Source organism: Crocuta crocuta, unplaced genomic scaffold, assembly GCF_008692635.1.
Source record: "Crocuta crocuta isolate KB4526 unplaced genomic scaffold, BGI_CrCroc_1.0 scaffold228, whole genome shotgun sequence".
NCBI classification, from domain to species: Eukaryota; Metazoa; Chordata; class Mammalia; order Carnivora; family Hyaenidae; genus Crocuta; species Crocuta crocuta.
This window is the reverse complement of record NW_027532820.1, coordinates 3508525-3529574: the sequence shown is the minus strand read 5'-3', so window position 1 is coordinate 3529574 and position 21050 is coordinate 3508525. Positions and strand designations below refer to the sequence as shown.

The following is a 21050-nucleotide window of genomic DNA, read 5'->3' as shown; positions in this document are numbered from 1 at the left end:
TTCTCCAGAGAGTCTAGAGTAGGAGCTGATTGTGGGTCAGTGACAAACCCCCTGGTGATGCTCATACTGCTGGTCTATCGACCACGCTTGGAGTAACAAAGCTCCGACCGAGCAGTTCTCAACCTTCATTTCATTTTGAAATCACTGGGGAAGCTATTAAAATTTCCTGTTGCCCAAGCCTCATCTGAGAACCAACTAGATCAGAATCTCCTGGGCTGGGACCCACACATCAATATTTTCTAAGCTGTCAGGTAATTATAACATGTAGCCAAGATCAAAAACCATTGCTCTAGGCCATGGGATGGTCACAGCTGGAGACTCCTAGGTCCAAGGTGTTCATCTGGCCTGAAGCAACTCGGGGTTGGGATCAGCCACAGAGGTGATCAGAGTCCTAGTTAAGAAGGTCCCAGGCTGGTGGGCCATACCCCTAGGCCCGGACAAACACAACTGGGGTAAGGGGCAGGAAGGATTGCTAGTGCTCAGGGTTTCCCCCAAGTATCACAGACACCTGTAAATAGCAAACCTAGATCCAGATTCCCAGCTAGTGGGCCAGGCTCCTAAAATATAGCACTGGCTCCCTTGATGTCTGCTCCAGAGCTGGTAGAGCTATAGGCTGGAAGTCCCCAGTATTTCAGCTGTGGGGGAGGGAGACAAGAAAGGCACAATAGGGAAGAAGTTTTCCACTGTTTACCAAAACAATTCCTCATTGATACGTAAGAGTGACTAGTTCTTCCTGCGCTACTCCTGCTCTTTACACATTGGCCCAGCTACTCCACAATGCGACCCGTCCTGAGTCCCTAGCCAGTCCATACATTTGAAAAGTCAATTCTGCAGTTTCCAAGCCCCGCCAAAGACCCTTAACAATGCGTAGTATTATTGTGACTGTCTCCAGAATGCCATCATCGGCTGAGACCCACAAGTCCTTGCAACGAGGCAGGAGAATTTAAGAACAGATTCCAAACTCCAAGTTCAGGTCCTCAGGCTGTCAGGACTGAGCAAAGCTCTAGAAACAGTGGCAGAGTCAGAGCACAATCAAGAGAAGAAGGGAAGGGCCTAGGTGAGAGAAAGAAAGGAGGAGAGCAAAGGACACAAGAATGGAAAAAGAGAGACGGGAAGGAGGCAAGAAGAAGAGTCCTGGGTGGGGGGAAAGGGGAGATGGAACCCAGGAAAATGTCTCCACACATTTCAGGGACTGTGCCCAGGTCAGGAGTGAGCCAGCCCTAGGCTAAGCCCAGATTCTAGGAAGGTCTGTGCTTTTAATATTTCTTGTGTTTACCATGTTTCAAAAGTGATTTCAATGGCTTAAAAGAAACATAATATTAGGTCAATTAAAATTCAAAATGGGTATAGAGAAGCTCTGATGTGGGAGGACCAGGAAGTAGCAGAGAAAAGCGTACAGGCAAACTAGCTTCATCACTGGGGGGTATGAATGAGTATATGAGCTAGAGCCCTCCATTTATGGTCAGAAAAGAAAGCTTCAACTTTTATCTGCTTTGAGTCAGTATCTTGAGAGTACTACGAAATGTTTTTAATAAGTAAATTTTTTTTTTTTGGCATATGATGTCAACTGCACACTTTTTAATGCATTCTCCAAAAATAAAAGTTTGGGGGACAGCTGGAGTTTGTTCCCAAGAAGACAAAGACAAAGGGTTAGGTTTTGGAGCCAAGTGCTGATTGCAGGTGAAGCTCTCTTTCGTGTTTGGGGAGGTTAGATCACCTGGCAGCATTCAGGGTCTGATTAGTGTATAGCAAGAGGGAGCATGGCTTCCCTGGAACATTCTGGGGGATGAAAGCAGCATGGCAGTGATTCTGGGCCATGCCTATAGGATGCTGGCGGTGGGCACCACTGTCCGCAGACCTGATCCCTCCCAGCCTCCACTTTATAAGTTATAACCTCCAGGACACTAGCTCTTTGCATTTTCAGGGTCAAAACCACTTTAGACAATGTGATAAAAAATGCACACCTGCACTACACCTCAATATGCTGGAGACCATTTCAGGAGGTTCCCAGGTCCATTGGAGGCATAGACCCAGCTTAAGAACTGCACTCCACAGGGGTTCACCTCTCACAGGCTGCTTCCGGCAGTAAGCGCATTGCCTTGGTCACCACCAGTTGTCACTTGGGACCCTCACGAAACTCCAGTGAATCCCCGGTGCTATGGACTGAATGTGTCACCCCAAAATTCCTATGCTGATGTCCTGACCCCCAGTGTGATGGTATTTGGAGGCAAGATCTTGTGGGGGTAATTCGGGTTAGATGAGGTCATAAGCATGGGATCCCCATGACGAGATTTATGCTCTTTGAGGAAGAGACACCAGAGCTCTGTCTCCACCATGTGAGATCACAATGTAAAGAAAGCCAGGAAGAAGCCCCCCATCAGGAAGAATTTGCTGATCCTTGATCTTGGACTTCCAGCCTCCAAACTGTGAGAAACAAATGTCCATTGTTTGAGCCACCCCGTCTATAGTATTTTGTGATAGCAGCCTCGAGCTAAGACCCCTAGTACTCTCAATCTCAAACACCATCTGCCTGTTCCACCTTGAGGCATAAGAGCCTGAGATGCTGGCCCCCTTATTTTGGCCCCCTCGGCCACATGGCCCTGAGGTAAGGGTGGAGAATGCTCTCCAGAGCACTACCAGGCACATGGGTCCGACACTGAGAAGACTGGCTGGGCTCCCAAAGAAGTGGGCCTCTTCACAGCCCCCTCACATTCCAGCCACCTCCTCTCTTACAGGAGATGTAAGCGCAGAAATGAAATGTCAGGGCTACCAGGCAGTCTTAGGAGATGGGGGAAGGGAAGAAGAGGATGGGAACGGAGAACTCAAAGGGAAAGCTGGTACAGAGCTAGGGGTCTTTCAGACACGTTCCAGTAAATCTGGCTAACTTCACACTCCCTCTGCAAGGAATCCATAAACAGTGTCCCCTCTAGGCCACTCTTCTAAAGAAAACGCACCAGGCTTCAGGCTTGCATTATTAAATGGCTCCAGCCGGGCCAAGCTGCTTACTCTCAAACCACTGTTTTTATACATCATTGCTCCCCACCAAATAACAGACCTTTACAAATCCCTGGTCAGGCCAATTTCTCCAAAGCTGCCTTTCTGGCCTGGCTACTCGGTCAGCCATGGATTTCCTTCATTGTCAGCCCGAGTCTCTGCTTTGTCTCACACGTGGGATTGTTCTGGCGGCCTTGCTAGGCTTCGCTCCCCACGGCGGGGCTGAGGCTTCTATTTTCTTGTGACCATTCCAGGAGGCCAGATTCCAGGTTCTGTCATCTGAGGCACCCAGTAATTTCTGTTGGCCAGCTGCTTTTCCTGAGAAAGCATAATCAGGCCTTTTGATTCCCATACACAAACCGCCCGTGTCCCTGCCACTCTCCCCCCTGGTGAAAGGGACTTCACAGCCCACTCACATTCTGGGCACAGTTTATGCATTGGGGGTGAGTGGCTCAGCCCAGGAGGGCCGAAAAGCACAGTTGGGGTTTCTGGCACATGAAAATAGAAGGAAATAAAGCAGTTCCCTTATCTGTGTCATGAAGGGGTTGGAAACAGAAGAAATAGAAGGAAATAAAGCAGCTCCCTTATCTCTGTCATGAAGGGGCTGTGCTCAGCCATATCGAAGGTCCCTATGAGATCTGTGATCCTGCAAGTTTGGGGAAAAGGTTATTCTGTAATGAGGCAGACGCTGTTGCTTGGTCACTCAGTATCCATCCTGCTCGCCCTCCTCACCATCAGACATGCCAGTCTTGTTCCAAGTAGCCAGGTGTCCAGCTAAACAACTCACCATCCTGGACTCTCTCTAGCAGTGAGGGATGGCCCGTGAAACCTAACAGCAATTCTGCTGGTACTTCAGAGCAGCCCTTGACTTTTTCGAATACAGGTACTACGCCATTCTACTTTGCCCTCTCACTTTCTTCCTGTCAGGGAGGCTGATGTCACGCTGGAGGTGACACAGGCATCTTGCAGTCATGAGGCCATGCCCATGAGGGCAAAGGTCTACTTGCGCAAGATGGCAGACTGAAGAGGTGAGACCATCCTGGTACCCAGTGGCACTGTTCAAGCATGACATGAGTCTCAGAGAGCCTAGCTCAGGACTGCTTGGTTCGTAGAGAGCTAAGCAAACCATCACATGGTTAAATTAGTATATTTTGAAGCCAAGTGACATCTATGGTTCCAACCTTGAAACTTTTGTTCTTTGCTGTTGTTTGGTTTTTTTTTTTTTTCTAGAAGCCAATTTGGCACAGGTGATAGTTCCTCAAAGGGCAATGAGGAAAAATAAAATCTACCTACCAGGATATTTTTCTTTGGGTTGGCAAACACCAAAGAACAAACATGTCGTGAAACTTGTCTGCATTTCATGAAAAGCCAGTGAAGGGCTAACCAGTCTCCCAATCTGCCAGCGCGGTTCCTTGGAGAAGAGCCATCAGGTAACTCATTCAAATTTGTTAGCTTCTATAGCTAAGGAATTTCATTTGTTGCTGTTGTAGTTGTTGTTTAAAATAAAAATGTATGACTTCCAGAGAGGATGGAGGTTCCAGAGAAGGCACAGGTTTCTAGCGGCTCCCTCCCAAAACCCTACTGAAATTGCCAAAATAATAACAAGGCATTATGGGAGGAGGTCCATTCACATGGCACAATCTCTGTGGTACTTCCATTGGATAGAATGCTGGCTGGTCCATACCAAAGGCAGGCAGAGAAGACCAATTTAGAACCTGCTTCCCGAGAAGGCAGACTCAGTGAAGGTTCTCTTGCTCAACTCTCCTTACGTCACCTACTTTGGGAGGTCAAAGGCTGATGGCAGTCAGGCCATGTGCCAGAAAGACAGCCTGTGGCTTAAATATCAGTTGCTACAACTTCTCAACAGCATTCAAAGTTGCTCCGCTGGGAAGGCCCAGGGGACAGGCAGAGCCCTTCAGCCTTCTCCCTGATGCTACAGCAGAGCCCCATGGGGCTCCTCCATGCCACGCTTAACTGTTCCCTTCCACTCTCGTGCTAATGGATTCCTCAGCCCCAGAAACGTTATTCGTATTAGAAAAGCCATGTAAACGATCTCAGTGTCCAGTCATAGACAGTTGTTTCAGGGGGTAGCAGGGACACGGAATGGGCCAGCTCTCTCTTGCCTTTTCTTTCCTGTGACTTGAAGAATGTTAACACCTGCTACCAACCCACTCCTCAAAACCTCCAGAGAATTTCAGTTCTGCAGAAGCAGGTGTCTGAAACATCAAAGTGTGAATTTAGTCATGCAAATCAATGCCAGGATTTAAGCCTAAAAATATTCAGGTAGAAGCTAAAAAAATAAAAAAACTTTAAGGTTTTATGCCCCCTAAATGTCTGGTCACAATCAGGCCACATTAAGGTCAAGGTAGTCTTATAACTTCCAGTTAGAAGATAAATTAAGTTCTGGGGATGTAACGTACAGCTTGGGGACCATAGTTAACAATATTGTAAGATGTATTTAAAACTCACTAAGAGAGCCAATCTTAAAAGTTCTCATCACAAAGAAAAGAATTTGTAACTCTGTGAGGTGATAGGTGTGAATTAAACTTACCATGGTGATAAGTTTGCAACATACACACATATCAAATCATTATGCTGTACACCTTAAACTTACACAAGACAATGTTATATGTTAATTGTTTCTCAACAGACATGGAGAAAATAAATAAACAAACAAGTAAACAAATAAAACAATTAGGTCACATCCAAGAGGCTTTATTCTGTCTACTAAATTTTTCTTCCTGAAGTTTAGAATTCAGCAAGGGTTTTCTTCCTATGCCTCATTTAAATTACTGGAGTAAAAAAAAACAAAACAAAAAACTGGAGCATGGGACCCTATTATCTCCTAAGCAGTGGCCACGCCCCTCCCACAGGGATAGACACTTTAGTCACATCATGTCCCTCGTCCTCTTGCATGGCCTTGTGAAATAGCCTCAGAAGGGTACCCAGAGTGGAGAATGCTAGCACCACACTGTAAGCCCAGAGTCACTGATTCGTCCATTCAATTGGCAAGTGGTTTGTTGTTTGTTTTTTTTTTTTTGAATACCTATGTTGTGCTCAGTACTGTTCTGGTAGCTTCTCAATGAGCAGGCCTAAGGAGTGTGTCAAGCAGAGGCTGGAGCTGACAGAGTCCCTGGGCCGTGATCGTCCTCATCCATTGCTTCAGAGCCCCTGGCAGATAACATCATTGTCGACGAATGCCATGCCAACAAGGCTTGGAAGCAGTGAATAAATAATTGCTTGTTGGCAAAAGGTTAATGAAGTTTGCGCTGACTCTATATCTCTGCTCTTTCTACTGACCCCCTGCCCAGTTGTTGAGCCATCAGCAGACAGCGGGACGTTCAGATTCCCACACCAGACGGGGCGCCTGGGTGGCTCAGTCGGTGAAGCGTCCGACTTCAGCTCAGGTCATGATCTCACAGTTCGTGGGTTCGAGCCCCGCGTCGGGCTCTGTGCTGACAGCTCAGAGCCTGGAGCATGTTTCAGATTCTGTAACTCCCTCTCTCTCTGACCTTCCCCTGCTCACGCTGTCTCTATCTCTCTCTCAAAAATAAATAAAACATTTAAAAATTTAAAAAAAAAAAAAGAATCCCACACCAGACACAGGAAGGGTAGGAATAAGAAAGCTGCACACTCATCAAGCTCTGTCTACTCAGCCAACCCACCTCTCAGCTGGGCCAGGCTGAATTTCAGTTTCCTCCTATAAGTGTGTATTTAAATCAAAAGGGAACACTGGGTTTCGACCTACCTCATGTTCCTACTATGTAAACACAGCTGAAACACCAAATGGCTTTCTGGCTGCTATTTTTCTGCTTCTCTTTCTCATCATACAGGAAAATGTCCACGTTAAAGACTGCTGAGCTTGGTGGGCGCCTTCAGTTACAATACGATGTCCTGGAGCCCAAGCAGGGGGGGCAGGTTTGTCTGCATCTGGGGTCCATCCTGGCCTCCTCTACCTCCTCGGCCCGGAGCACCAGGCCTTCCAGCTGCTTCCAAATGTTGGTCATGGGCTACAGAGAGCCCTGGAAAGAAAACTTGCAAATCCAGAACAGAACCAGAAAAACAACTCCTGGCAGTGCCTCAGAAATGAATACCATCTCAGGGGAGGAAGTTAAAAGTCATAGCTACACTGATGGGATTTGGGTGCTTTGGTCACAAAAAAAAATATGGTATTTCCCCCACTGGATCCCCACTCCTTTCCAAAGGATGGTGTCCAGTGCCTGCGCCACTTGTAATTGGAAAGTTGGGGGAGAGGACATACCATATTTTAACTTTTTAACTGTGTTCTACTGAAATCTATAAGTCCGCTCCTAAACTGAAGTTTTTATTAAAACAAAACAAAAAACTACCCGCCACTCCGCACACATATTTAAGGCTCTTGTGAGCTATGTGGCTTCTTCTCAGACAAAAAAGAAAGCCTGTCTGTGACTAATTAAGAAAAGTTAAAATCAAGAGCTTCCCCAGGTAACCCGAGCTGATGAATATGAACCTCTATTCCAAACTTCACAGCAGCAGGATGCTGACAGTGTGGTAGAGGTTGTGCGTGGTGTGGGGAGGGCAGAGGGTGTGCAAGAACTCTCCGTACATTCTGCTCAATTTTACTGTGAACCTAAAGCTATTCTAAAAAGTTAACTCTATTGTTTTAAGTTTATTTATTTATTCTGAGAGAGAGGGAGCGTACCCATTAGTAGGGGAGGGGCAGAGACAGAGAGAGAGAGAATATCCCAAGCAGGCTCCACAGAAAGCAGCATAAAGCCCTACTCGGGGCTTGCACTTATGAACCTTGAGATCACGACCTGAGCAGAAATCAAGACGTGGATGCTTAACTGACTGAGCCACCCAGGCACCTCTTAAGTCTATTGTGTTTATAACATAGGTTCTTCACAGGACATTTTATTACTGAAATAATGGGATAAAAAGTCATCTGTTTCCCAGGCAGCCAGGAGAGCACTCAACCCACAGCACAGCTGAAACGGGTGGTTTGTAAGCTTCCTCACAGGTGCCTGCTCTGCTCAGAGCTGAGAAGGGCCACCTGCTTCCTCCCTGGGGAACTGGAATTCTCCCACCTCTCCAGTCCCTCCTCCTCGGGCCTCCTGTACACCTCAGTCCTGGCTGCCCGGCCCAGGAGGCTGAGGACCACAGAAGCACAGCAGAGAGCAAAGGTAGAAGCCAGCCGCAGCACGCAGGGGACATGCCGGGGACATGGAGAAGTCTGCACAGTGTCCCGCCAGAGACCCTGTGTAGGTCCTGAAACCCAGGAATGGCTTGTAGCTGCACATTTTCTTTGAAGCCGCATCATTTATTTTACTGTTCCTCCCACTGACAACCCCTCAGGCTCACATTCTAATAGCAAAACCCTTTGTCCTCACCTACTAGTACATTATACAAAAATGGGGCCAATTAGGGCTTTTTGCCTGTTGAATAGTGCTGCTGTTATCTATAAGCAAACCCATCTTTGGCAATCAGTGGGGTCTACCCTATACTTCCTTCGTGGGAAGACTCAGGAGACATAAAGAAAAGCGTCCCATCTTACAGGCATTTGGTAAAGCCTCACACTCTTACACAGGTGTTAAGAGTTCAGAGACCAGCCTTCTGCAGGCTCCAAGGCCATAAATGACACATGCACAAAGGGACACATGCACAAACTCCTGGTTGCCGGCCATCAGGACATCCAGGGACAGATGGGACTCAGTCTGGAGAAAAGAATGAAGAAAGCACCCTCATAAAAGTGCATGGGCACTGTGACAGTCTCCAAGGCCAATTTGAAGGACTGCTTGGAGGCTTCTACAAAAACAAAGGAAAGAAAGAGGCAGTGTTGCATATGTTACCCACCATGCATATTCACTCCTGGCGCCTGCCCAGCTGCCTCCACTTTTGCCTGGAAACCAGGTCCCCACCAGCTCAGCACAATGCCGCATAGCATGCCACGGGCTCAGACCACAGGGAGGCCGCTGTGGCGCTGAGACAGGGCGCTGCGCTCAGCTGCCGAGCGCACGCTCAGTCTTTATTTATCGTAACCACTCTGTGGCCATCCTCTCTTCTCTTGGATCCCGTGATGGGATTTTCCTGGATTTTCTCCACATCGTCCTATTGGCTCTTTCTGAGTTCCATCTGCAGATTCCTCTTCCCCGGCCAACCCTTCTAGGGCCCCCAGGGCTCCATCCTCGCTTTCCGCCGACTCTTCACTCTCACCTGACCTCCCTGGACCAGCTTCTGGGGGCTAGTGGCCTCACGGATCCCCACTAGACTTGCAACCTCCAAGTCTACACCTTCAGTCCAGCCCTTTCTCCAGAACTCCAAGGCCAAGTTCCCAAAGGCCTTTTCTGAATGTTCCATGAACACATCAGAATCACAGTGTTGGAAAGTGAACTCATTATTTTCCCCACCAAACGCACTCCTCCTCCACATATCCCCTTTCCAGGTCACTGGAGGCCCCACCAACTCAGTCTGCCACTTTAGGAAACAGGAGGTCCGTCATACCCCCTCACGGTCCCTCACAGTCCCTCACGGTCCCTCACGGTCCCCATGACTCCTGGTCTGGCTCCTAGCCCTTGCTCGCATTCATGTGCTCCTCCCTGCCGGGTCCAAGGCCCTCATGGTGTCTTGTTTGACCTCATGGATGAAAAAGGCAACCACAGATCATCTCGCTACCATTAATTCTACCCTCCAAGCCATCCTTCATAACCACTAGCGTTTCCTTTCTGAAACACTTCTGCTCCTGTCCCTCTCTTGTGAAAAGCCCAACAGCCTCCCACCTTACTGCCCACAAAAGAATGTCCAAATGGTTAACCAGGCATGTAGACCTTTTATGATCTTGTCATATCTCCCAACACTCCCCATAGAGCACCCTAGTCTCAAAGTATGTAAAACTACTTGAAGTTCCGAGAATCAACTATGACATGTTGCACATGCCTGCTCTATACTTGCTGTTCCCACTGCCTAGAGAACTCCTCTTTTATACCTCAGGACCCACTGTAAACATCACCTGCTCTGCGAGGTGTTTCCCAAACTCTTCGTCCGTCTCCTGTGGAATTGTTATTCCATCCTCTGTGCTCCAGAAATACCATGAATACAGCTCTAACACAAAATGTACGCCAGATATTTAATGACTTGTTTATGTATCTTCCTTCCCACTCTACTGGCAGAGCCACAAGGTCAAGAATGTAATATCCTCCTGCCTAGAACACACACAGGTTTTGAAGACCAATTCATTAAGCTCCTCAAATTGGAGGAAGGACCGGCTATGAAAAATGTTTCCCCCGGATGCATGGACAGGAAGCCATGGGAAGGAAGGAGTTAATATTTGGACCTTTACAATGTTATGATTCGTAACCTTGGATTTAAATTTCTGCTTAACACAACTGGCCAGTGAGAAAGCATTTTCATCACAAATCCTTATTTCCTCCAAGTTTTCTAAAAACATAGCCCTATCAGTTTGAATCCTGCAGTCTCTTTCTCAGCCAAAAGGAATTTCCCTTTAAACAAAAACTATTCAGACATTTCCAAGATATGAAATGTTAAAAACCAGGATTTTCCACTCAGACAACTAGGAAACTGTTTATGGATTTTTTCCCCCAGACTCCTCTTACTTGCCAAGAAGTCTAAAGAGGATTTTTTTTTTCTGATGCTAAAAAAATATTTCCTACCTCTGTGCCTCTCTGTTTTTCCATTCTTTATTTTGTCTGGGTTTTCCTGAAGCAAGGTTTTAAGACAGAAAACAGAGGCTACAAAACGCAACATGACATCTGCCAATTAGCTGCCCCAATTATACGAGGAATCAACTAAATCTACTTATTGGTGTTTTAAATCATTTTTTAAAGCTGAGAACCTTGCAAGGGTAGGAGCATGATAGCCACCACAGAACTATGGGATTTAAAAAAAACAAAACAAAACAAACCCTCTGGGACCATGTGATACAAATGCAACATTTTACCGTGGGATAAACTGAGACCCAGAATGTCAAGTAACTTGTAACACAATGAGTTCACACAACAAAATGTCTTATGCGCCAAAGAGCCACGATTAATACTTCTAACAAGAAGCAGGCATAGAAATCTGGGTGGCTCAGAGTAACCCATCTCAACTCTTAACAAAAAAAAACAGGGATGCCTGCCTGGGTGGCTCAGTCGGTGGAGTGTCTGACCTCGGCTCAGGTCATGATCTCGTGCTCAGTGAGTTCAAGCCCTGTGTCAGGCTCTGTGCTGACAGCTCAGAGCCTGGAGACTGCTTTGGATTCGTCTCTTTCTCTTGCTCCACCCTCCCCCACTCACACTCTGTTCTCTCTATCTCTCAAAATGAATAAACATTTTAAAAAAATTAAAAATAAATAACACCTCAAAGCGTTTCAGTAACGTCAGCACAATTTATGTAAATAAATTATTCCAGAATGGAGCGATTCAAAGGCAGGCAGTTCAACATGAGGTGACTGTAAGTGAGATGGAAAGCAGCTATACACAGCAGAGGAATATATGGTACATGATTCTAAGAGGTTATGTCTTGTTTTTGCATTGACCTTCCACACAGTCCTAGAAAATATTAGACATACCACCCCAGAACACCACAAAGTGTTTCCCAATCTGAAGAATAAGCACGAGGCCAGCCAAAACACTGCCTGTATGTGATGGGTGACGCTGACTCCAGAAACAACTGTGTCCCGGTAATGACCTGTGAGCTTCTCATGGGTCCATACTGCAGGAGGGCTGAGTCAGTAAACATTCCCTGAGATAAATGGGATGCAATGATAAGGGGGTTCAAGGTGTCCCCAACTCTTCTTAGAATAATGCAACATGAAGATTCAAGGACTACCCAGCCAGAGCTCTTTCACAGCTCATGACGGCCCCGAAGAATCTTGGGTTATACCAAAGAGCTCCTCCCACTTTCCACCAAGAAAGAAATAATAGATACAAAAATCTGAGAACCAGCTGTATTCAAGGTGACAGAGGAGCCCAGGAAGAGTGTACAGAAAGAACAGAAGGCCAAGTACCAGCTGCTCACATTTAACAGGTAATAAGGAAGCCAGTGAAGAAGGAAAAGCTAAGCCCACCAGACTGTGATGGAAGCCAAAGAAAGAATGAGTTAAGACATGACGTTATGGTCAATGCTGCCAAGTTATTTCCATGAGGCCTAGCAGGCAAGGACATAGAAACGACTGGACTTAGGGGCACCTGGGTGGCTCCCACACTGGCTCAGGTCATGATCTCATGGTTCGTGAGTTCGAGCCCTGCGTCAGGCTCTGTGCTGACAGCTCAGAGCCTGGAGCCTGCTTTGGATTCTGTGTCTTCCTCTCTCTCTGCCCCTCACTCACTCACAGTCTGTCTCTCTGTCTCTCTCAAAAATAAGTAAGCATTAAAAAAATGTTTTTTAAGAAAAGACTGGATTTAGCAGCTAGAGAGAAGCTGGAGGACCTTCTAGCAACAGTAGGAACCAGAACAGACAGGGGGTGGAAGTAAATAGAAAGTAAAGAAATGGAGATTGTAGCTATTGCCCACTTGTTCGAGAAAATCTTGCAGTAAACAAGAGAGAAAAAAATGAGCACGAAGGAGCAACAGCATCTGGCAAACATGTGTTCAAGGCAGAGGCCTATGTTTACAGCAGAAGGTAGAAGAACAGGAAATAAAGATGTGTGAGGGAGAATAATCACAGGCCCCCGTGCTTCCTGAATGATGTCAGACTCCTGAGGTAAGGACCTCTCTTCCCCAGACAGAAGACAGTTAACTCAGGGGAGAGGGTGGAAAAGCCTATCTATCAGGGCCAGGCAGTGACCTGGGAAGAAACTGAGACCCAAAGAGGTGAGGTAACTTGCCCAAGGTCACTGGAGAACCCGTGGCCCTTGACACCAAACCTGCCTGGCTCAAAGGCCCACCCTTTCCATAACGCTACCTTCAATGCCACTCTAGTGGAAACTGGGACTGTTCTACAACCATCCACATTCCCACCTTGTGCTCTAAACTATGCAAGAAAAGATACTGATGCTGAATGACCCACATCGCTTTCACACTACATTTTCAGATTTGCAGAAGCATTTACAAGAATTCAGTTTTAAAAATATATGGACAAAAGAGGTCAAGGCCACCCATCTGTTCTCTAAGACTGCCTCACTCAATTACGTATCTCTGGGCATCCTGCACCTGGCTAAGCATCATGGGAAGACAGAAGAGCCAAAGTCATGTTCCTTGTCCTCAAAGAGCTTGTGTTTCAGCTGAGCAAATCTCTTTAGTGCTCGAGGCCTCAGAGTCTCTGTAGACAAAACAGGCCATTGCCTCCTATGTGCCTCACAGATGACCTATGTGATTCGATTCAGGGAAAATTGAGGTCACTTAGAACTTTATTTGGAAGAGATGAAGAACATGTGGTGAGCAGGGAGCAAGAGGAATAGGTTCAAGGTTGACCCAAAGATCACGGGTCTCATCATTTTCTTTCAATCCTGACTCTGCAGGGGCAGGGAACATGAATACTCCCCTCATTCATAAAATCACTCACTTGGACAATTCAGACATTCTAGAGCGGTAGTAGGCCCAGAACCCTACAAAGGTCCCAACCAAGGTCTAGGGCCATTTTCCTAAGACAGTCAGCAGACAGGTCAGAGCCGTGCCAGGCTAAGGCAGGCAGCTCAAGATGCCAACAGGCACCTTTGGGCTTATCAATATTTGAATATCCGTAAACAACTGAGAATACAGCTTCTTTGAACACTGACATTCAGCTTTCCACCTGCTCATCGGAGGCTGTGTGGACCTCGAACGAAACAGGTCATTCTTGTTTTGTATGATAAGCATGATTACAGACTTAGTTACCTCCAGTCCTGATATTTGACCCTGATGCAGAAAGTTCAGATAATACAGTTAATTCTAGTTAATGAGTTGGGACACAGCAGCACATTCTCAGATATCCTTTGTGCGTATTTCGGAGAGGCTATTCCTGTCTCTATAGTCTTCCTTCATTGGGTGCTATTGGCACAGCTAAATAACATTCTTAGAGCTTTGCAAGTGGCACAATACTTGGTTTGATCTTTTATTCCCAGGGCTAATTATTGTGGATTTTAAAACATTTTCCATTTGCTAGCCCATCTCTGTGAGGAAAACAGCCATTGGTCAAACACACACACTAAAGAAAAGACGGCCAACTGAGACTATTTTCCTAAGGATCATTACAATGGTCACGCTGATTGAGCCTCCGAGGGCTCCTCAATCCCCAAATGACTAATCTGAGCCAATCAAGTAAATCCCTTTCTAGCCATTGGTTTCAAGATGGTCAAGTGACCCAATCCTTACCAATGAAGCTCAAAGTGAAATTAGCTGGTAGGCTTCTGAAAAAAGTTTCTTCCATCCTAAAAAGGGACACAGGAAGACACAATCTCTCTTTTTCCTCTGGCTAGTGTCATTTTGAATCGAACACCCGAAACTCATATGGGAATGAGTTGTTTCCTGGTTGCATCCAACCTGAAGATGAAATCTGCACATCGATGGATGGCACTTAGGACTATAATGACACCAAATTGTTGCTGAATGAGCCAAACAAGGAGCCATACTTCTAGGACTCTTACAACATGACATAATAATTTACTTACTGTATAAGCAGTCTGAATCAGTTTTCAGTTACTTACAGCTGCCAACTTTATAATTTAATTCAATTATTAATCTAGATACAATGTCTCATTTCTTTTGTAAGAGCAACTTCACATCAAACTTCCCTGCTTCCATAGAATATTATTACATGGGGAGTCTTTCAAGAAAGAGGGCAAGTACAAAACTCAATCTTGCCGTCTCATCCTTCAGGGCTGTGCCTGAATTCCCCATTCCCTAATCTGTGTTGTCACCATGGAGAACAGTTTCAGAGACAATAATATAATGGGTCAACGAAATTTTACCAAGCCAACAAAAGTCCTTTAAATCATGAATAAGTTAGCAATACATGTACCTGGTTCCCTAATAAATATAGGCCACATAGATGGGACTGTGGAAGAGTAGTGAGAGTTCCCTCTACTCCCCAAATATTCCTCCTCTACAACCTCAATATTGCCTTAAGTCCCCTACTTGGAAATTCACCCTTTTGAGCTGAAGTAATTACCGGTAAATATAAATGCCCATTTAAGGGGCCATATGTTTAGTCTTACTAATATTTAAATTTTAAGTGTAAGTTCATCAAATCTTTCAGGAGACCAAAATTTAAGAGGAGGGGTTAGAAAGAGAACACCATTACACTGAGTACTTGGGGTCGAAGAAGGGAGACAAAGCTGAAGACGAAGGTGAAGAAAGGTGAAGTGAGGGCACTGAAGACAAACTACGTTTGCTCTGCAATTCTGTGTAAACTCATTACTCATCACTCGGTTTGTGGAGATCAGGTGACAAGTAAAGAATGATTCTTTAGCCACAAGGACCCAGGTTCCCCCTTAGGACCTGGCCAGAGGCCAACAATAAGAGTTATCTCCAAGGTGGAACATCAACCAAAAGCTTCAATATCCCATTGGAGCCACATCAGTTGCTGGGCCAGCCAGGAATAAGGAGAAACCACCAGCCTGTGAGACCAGCCAACTCCATCTTGGCACTCAGTGATAGATGTGGAAGCCAGATGGCCTTCACATCTGCACACCAGGCAGGTTGAACACCCCCCTTAACTCTCTACCTCCCACTGTCTGGAATCGGTCGTTTCACCTTAAGAACCAACGAGATATAAATTTTAGTCCATAACCACTAAAGAACCTTACAAAGTACTGGATGTATGTGAACAGCATTGAAAACAAGCAAGACGTCTGTCATTATCTTTACCAAGGCATCATAGCTCCCATTGTATCGTTTTTTTACAAAGATTAAAATCATTGCAAAAATTGAAAACAAATCCGTATTTTCCAGATTCTTAAACCAAGATATAAGAAAGTCACCAAGATCATAAAGTTTATCAAACCCACCATTAATCCTCCACCCTGAGAGCCCCTTTCCACCAAGCACCCCTACCTCCTCCTCTCTTCACCCAAGGCCTCCTCTGACTTAAGAGGCGTTGAGCTTTAATGGAGCACTAGATCCTCTCTGCCCCTCAGGAGACTCAGGCTAAAATTACCTCTAGTCCAGTTTTACATGGTGCCTATAAGCTTTAGTTCTTCATTTTCTAAATACATTCAGAACGTAAATTTTAGGGGCACCTAGGTGGCTCAGTCAGTTGAGCGTCTGACTTTGGCTCAGGTCATGATCTTGTGGTCCATGAGTTCGAGCCCCACACAGGGCTCTGTGCTGACAGCTCAGAGCCTGGAGCCTCCTTCAGATTCTGTGTCTCCTTCTCTCTCTGCCCCTCCCTCACTCATGCTCTGTCTCTCTCAGTTTCTCAAAAATAAACAAACAGAAAAAAAAAAAAGAAGGTAAATTTTAGAACATCACAAAAGGATAGTATGTAAGTAACTCCCTCTCCCCTGTTCCTTCTCTTGACCCCAGTCCCCAGGTCCCCTTGCCAGAAACAATCCATTTCTTGAGCATCCTTCTGAATATAAATTGTATACACATACTATAAAGTTTATAGCCTGTTTTGCTCTTTGAATTACAACATCCCGCAATAAATTTCCAGAAATGTAATTTGCACAGAATCTTAGAGGGACACAACATATGTATTAGCAATGCCCAACATCCAGGCAGGTTTGGGGGAAGCAACAAGGTTTCTTACAATGATTTCAAACCGTAAGAGACACACTCCTCATTTTTTAGATCCACCATCTTTTCTAAGCCCACTTTCAGCCTGTTCACAGTCTAGAAGAAACAATGTTCATAAAAGCACCAGGCACCGATCCAAAATAATATTTTGTCATCTGTAGGGGAACTATTTTTTACGCTTCAAGAGGAAGCCCAAAGCTGTAATAATTCAGGATCGAATGAGCAAGTCCATATTCATTCCATCCATGCACCCCATTATTTTGTAGACTTTGAACCTTCCGCCCTCCAGGCCTTTGTCCTTCTGAACCAAGAAGTCTTCTTTACAATAACCAAATGAGAAAAACATTGCTCCTAATGGCTCACAAAAAGTGCCAGAGACGTACAGTCCCGACCTCAGACAATTTGAACCTTCTATGTTTTTAAAATCAGGTAGGTGACAGGTTTGCTAAAACAGGACATAAGCAATCATGCATGCGGTAACTAAATCCCTTTTTAGACCTGGAGGTCAAGCCATTCCACATTTTGGACCAAAGCAATAATAACCAGTTCTGCAATTGGATACCCAACAGAGTTCAAGAAACAGATGGGAAAGTTATCTATTCTCAGATCTCTGCCATACTCCCCTTAGTTTAGAAGGAATACAATCCAGTCGTCTGTGCTACTAAATCCAATACCTCTTTCAACACTAATTCATACACACAGTGGCAAGGACTCGTAGCAACGATGAGTGGCATTTTAAATGAGTCAGCTGCCTGCAAGAGTCCAGTATGCCTGGAAGAGACATACATCCCTAAGCAGTAGAGCTAAAAGTCGTTTAAAAAAATTAAATTAGAAGAAAAATAATCACACATCACTGCTTCCTCACTGTGACACATAAAAGCTGAGCCCTTAATACCAAAAGGAATGTTAAGATCCCTACCCCTGAAACGGTACATAAAGATCTTAATAAGAGCAGGTCCAAGCTGTCCCGTCTGGAGTTCATGTCAAGTCACAGGTAGCATCTCAAATCCTGGCCTGTGATTTCACAAATGCAAGCCATGGGCTGAAAGGGACCGAGGTCGCCTGAACATAATTCATCCCACCAGCTGAAAGCCAACCCCAAAACTGGGCTTTACGGCTGCTGGATGAGACTCGCTCACAGTTTGTCGGAGAACAAAAGACAGGAACCGCCTCTCTGCCAATGGCTGGCGCCTGGAGCACCCAACGATCAGAAGGCACTTGAAGGCCAAGGTGCTCGTGCTCCGAGTTCTGCGCTGACAACAGGAAGCACATCTGGGCCACCGATCCGAACGCAACCCACGTGGTCTCCTCAGGGAAAAGGCTCAGTGGGCAAAACCCAGATCACGATACACATCTGGCTTTTGCCCCATCATGAACTACCACTCCCTCTCAGCCCAGCACTCTGCATTTTTTTTCAACAAGCCCTTCTCCGCCACCGCGAATGCTTCGGTGGGAATCACAGGGAGGCCCTCATCCCTTTTCCCAAAATAACGTCAGCCAGAGCCAAAGGGCAAGGAGGCGGAGCCCGCAGGCCATTTTGCAAAAGGTTCAAATATCCTGGCACGGACCCCCTTAAAAGAATCATGAAGGAAAAACAGCCAAGCTTCTCATTTTCTCATTAGTGTTCTGTCTCTCTGCCTCTGCCTCCCTTCCTCCCTCCCTCCCTCTCTCTCATTACAAACTTCTGCATTTATAAAACACACACAACAAAGAGATCTCACATAAAATCATATTAACATGGCTGGCTGTGGGAAACCGAATTTCATTTTGCAAATTCAAGAACCAAAGATTTGAGATGGAAACTTTAAGAGAAATGTGCGGTGTTCTGTGACATTTCGATCCCCAAAGGGGTCCCCGAGGCATGAGGCTGAACAAAGAACTGGTGAGCTATCCTATCTTCTCCAAAGCTTTTCTGAAATATGCAGCTGCCTCAGATTTTCCAGACTCTGCTGATTTTACTCTGAAGGGAGAGGAAGCAGATTTCTTGGCTGCACAGTTAAACCAAATAGTCTCCCTCCTAATGTCAAAGGGGCCTTTCCAACACACACACACACACACACACGTATACTAATACACACGTATACTAACTGAAATCTAACCAAGAAAGTAAAGAGAGAGAATATGACAGCGAAAGAAAGGAAATGCCACTTTGTTTAGTTTTTTAAAACCTTCCCACAAAATTAGTAGCAAACTAAACCAATGGCATCTTATTCTCCAGTACCTCCCTCTTCTGCTTTACGGTGCCTACAGCGAGAGCAAAGGACATTACAGATGTGAAAAAGGCTCGGGAGGAAAAAGTACAAATTGCTAAAGAAATACAAACTGTCATTACTATTAGGAAAACTTTAAAAGGGCCAGCTGCCCGCGTCTATCTGTTCAGAGAGAAAACCACACCTCTCTCTAGATTTCTTCACTCCGGGCATGCCTGCCTCTTCCCAGATACTTCCCTCCCAGGTCCCTTTCCTCAGCTGTTCCTCTGAGGACCACACCTCCCCCTGCAAGGCGCCCCTTCCCCGCCCCGCCGAGTCCTCACCGTGTGGTACATGAGAGCCTCGGTTTCCCCGGGCTCTGACAGCTCGCTCAGCTTGCGGTCCCACTGCAGGACGCTCTGCTCCCCGCTCTCCAGCACCTCCATGCTGGTCCGAGGGACGCCGGGCTGAGGATGCGGAGGGCAGGAGGGGAGCGGGCAGGGCCGCCGCGGAGGGCGAGGTCCGGCTCCGCGGGGGCGGGGGGAGGGGGTGCGTGTGTGCGCGTGTGCGTCTGTGCGCGTGTGGCTTATGCACTTGGAAAGGAAAACGTTCTCTGCTCTGCCTGAGAGAGAACTGCCAAGGGTTCCCGTCCGGGGTCCTCGGAAATCTGAGAATCGCCGGAGAGAGACAGGCTGTCCACGGATCTGGCGGAAGGCTGAAGGGGTTAAAGCTGGGCGCGCATCCAAAATAAAAGCAGGAGATCACCTCTCATCCTAAGAAAATTCCTTCGCAATAAGCCCACTTTCCACTACAGCTCCAGACACAAACTTTGAGACTCCCCAGAGCGTCTCAGTTCGGCTCCAGGATCCTTCTCTGACTCCACCTCCCCCTAAAGCAGTGACCAATCGGATACTCACTGCGCCCACCCTATCCAATCAGAAGTCTGGCTTTCCGCCCTGTCCCGCCTCTAAGGCGGGGCAGGGGGCAGTCTCTGCCCAGGCTTCGGAATGTGGGCGGGGAGCGCCTTTGACGTCACCAGGGAACTCCTTCTGCCAGAGCGCAACCAGCCACAGCTCTCTAAGGCAGCGGGCCAATGGAGTGCTTGACTCCGAGAGTGATGGACTGGCATTGTAACCAATGACAAGGGGAAGCCTGGGAGAGACAGCCAATCAAATAGCGACAAGAATACATTTTACAAAAGAGGGAGGGCGAACTCAGTACCTTCGCTTAGAATACCGAAAAGTTAACGCGCGCTGCTACAGAGAGCTGCTATGTGGCCGATTTATATGTCGTCTTAAATATTTTATATGCTGTCTTAAATATCTGTATACGGTCGTAAATATTCTTAATATATATTAGCTCACGTGAGTCTTTCGAGACTTCTTAAAAAATGAGTTAGATATTATACACAAATATAAATATTCCCCATTGTGCACGAGTTCTGTATTAGCACAGTTCTAGCAAATTGTCATTGCCTGTTCTTCACATTTTCCGCCCCCTTTCTGCTATGCTTTTCTCCTAACATGTTTTTTTCTAGGGGTTTCACTTTTGTTTTGCTTTCAAGTCATCCTACAGACACTATTGATAAGAGACAATGGCTTGCTTTTCCAGGTCCTGAAGAGCAATGAGCTAAAGACCTTGAATTGATAGAGGTTTTTTTTTTCTTCTTCTTCTTCCTCCTTTTTTTTAAAATTTTTTTATTTTTTACAAATAGTTTATTGTCAAGTTGGTTTCCATATAACACCCAGTGCTCATCCCCACAAGTGCCCTCCTCCATGCCCATCCCCCCTCCCCCCACATCCATCAGTCCTCAGTTTTTGTCAGCATTCAAGAGTCTCTCATGGTTTGCCTCTCTTCCTTTCCCCCACCGTTTCCCCTCTTCTCCCCCATGGTCCTCCGTTAAGTTCCTCCTAATCCTCCTATACGTGCAAACATATGATATTTGTCCTTCTCTGACTGACTTATTTCGCTCAGCATAACACCCTCAAGGTCCATCCACGTTGCTACACATGGCCAGATTTCATTCTTTCTCATTGCCATGTAGTATTCCATGGTATAGATAAACCACATCTTCTTGATCCAGTAGTCCATTGATGCACACTTAGGCTATTTCCATGTTTTAGCTATTGTGGAGAGTGCTGCTATGAACATTGGGGTACATGTGCTCCTATGCCTCAGCATTTCTATATCCCTTGGGTGAATTCCTAGCAGCGCTATTGCTGGGTCATAGGGGAGT

At 46.2% G+C, this 21050-nt stretch overlaps 1 protein-coding gene across 2 annotated transcripts in view; it reads right to left on the bottom strand.

The window, feature by feature from the left end:
- CREB3L2 (cAMP responsive element binding protein 3 like 2) overlaps window positions 1–19640 on the bottom strand; it is a 121186-nt gene extending 101546 nt beyond the window's left edge. Inside the window, exon 1 of one of the 2 annotated variants that reach the window (XM_077781023.1) lies at window positions 19159–19640. In XM_077781023.1, coding sequence (XP_077637149.1) covers window positions 19159–19260 — 102 coding nt within the window. In that variant the 5' untranslated portion in view covers window positions 19261–19640. Of the gene's footprint in view, window positions 1–17544; window positions 17563–19158 lie in introns of those variants that run through there. The other variant, XM_077781024.1, reaches the window with a different exon arrangement.
- Between the last annotated feature and the right edge of the window lie 1410 nt (window positions 19641–21050).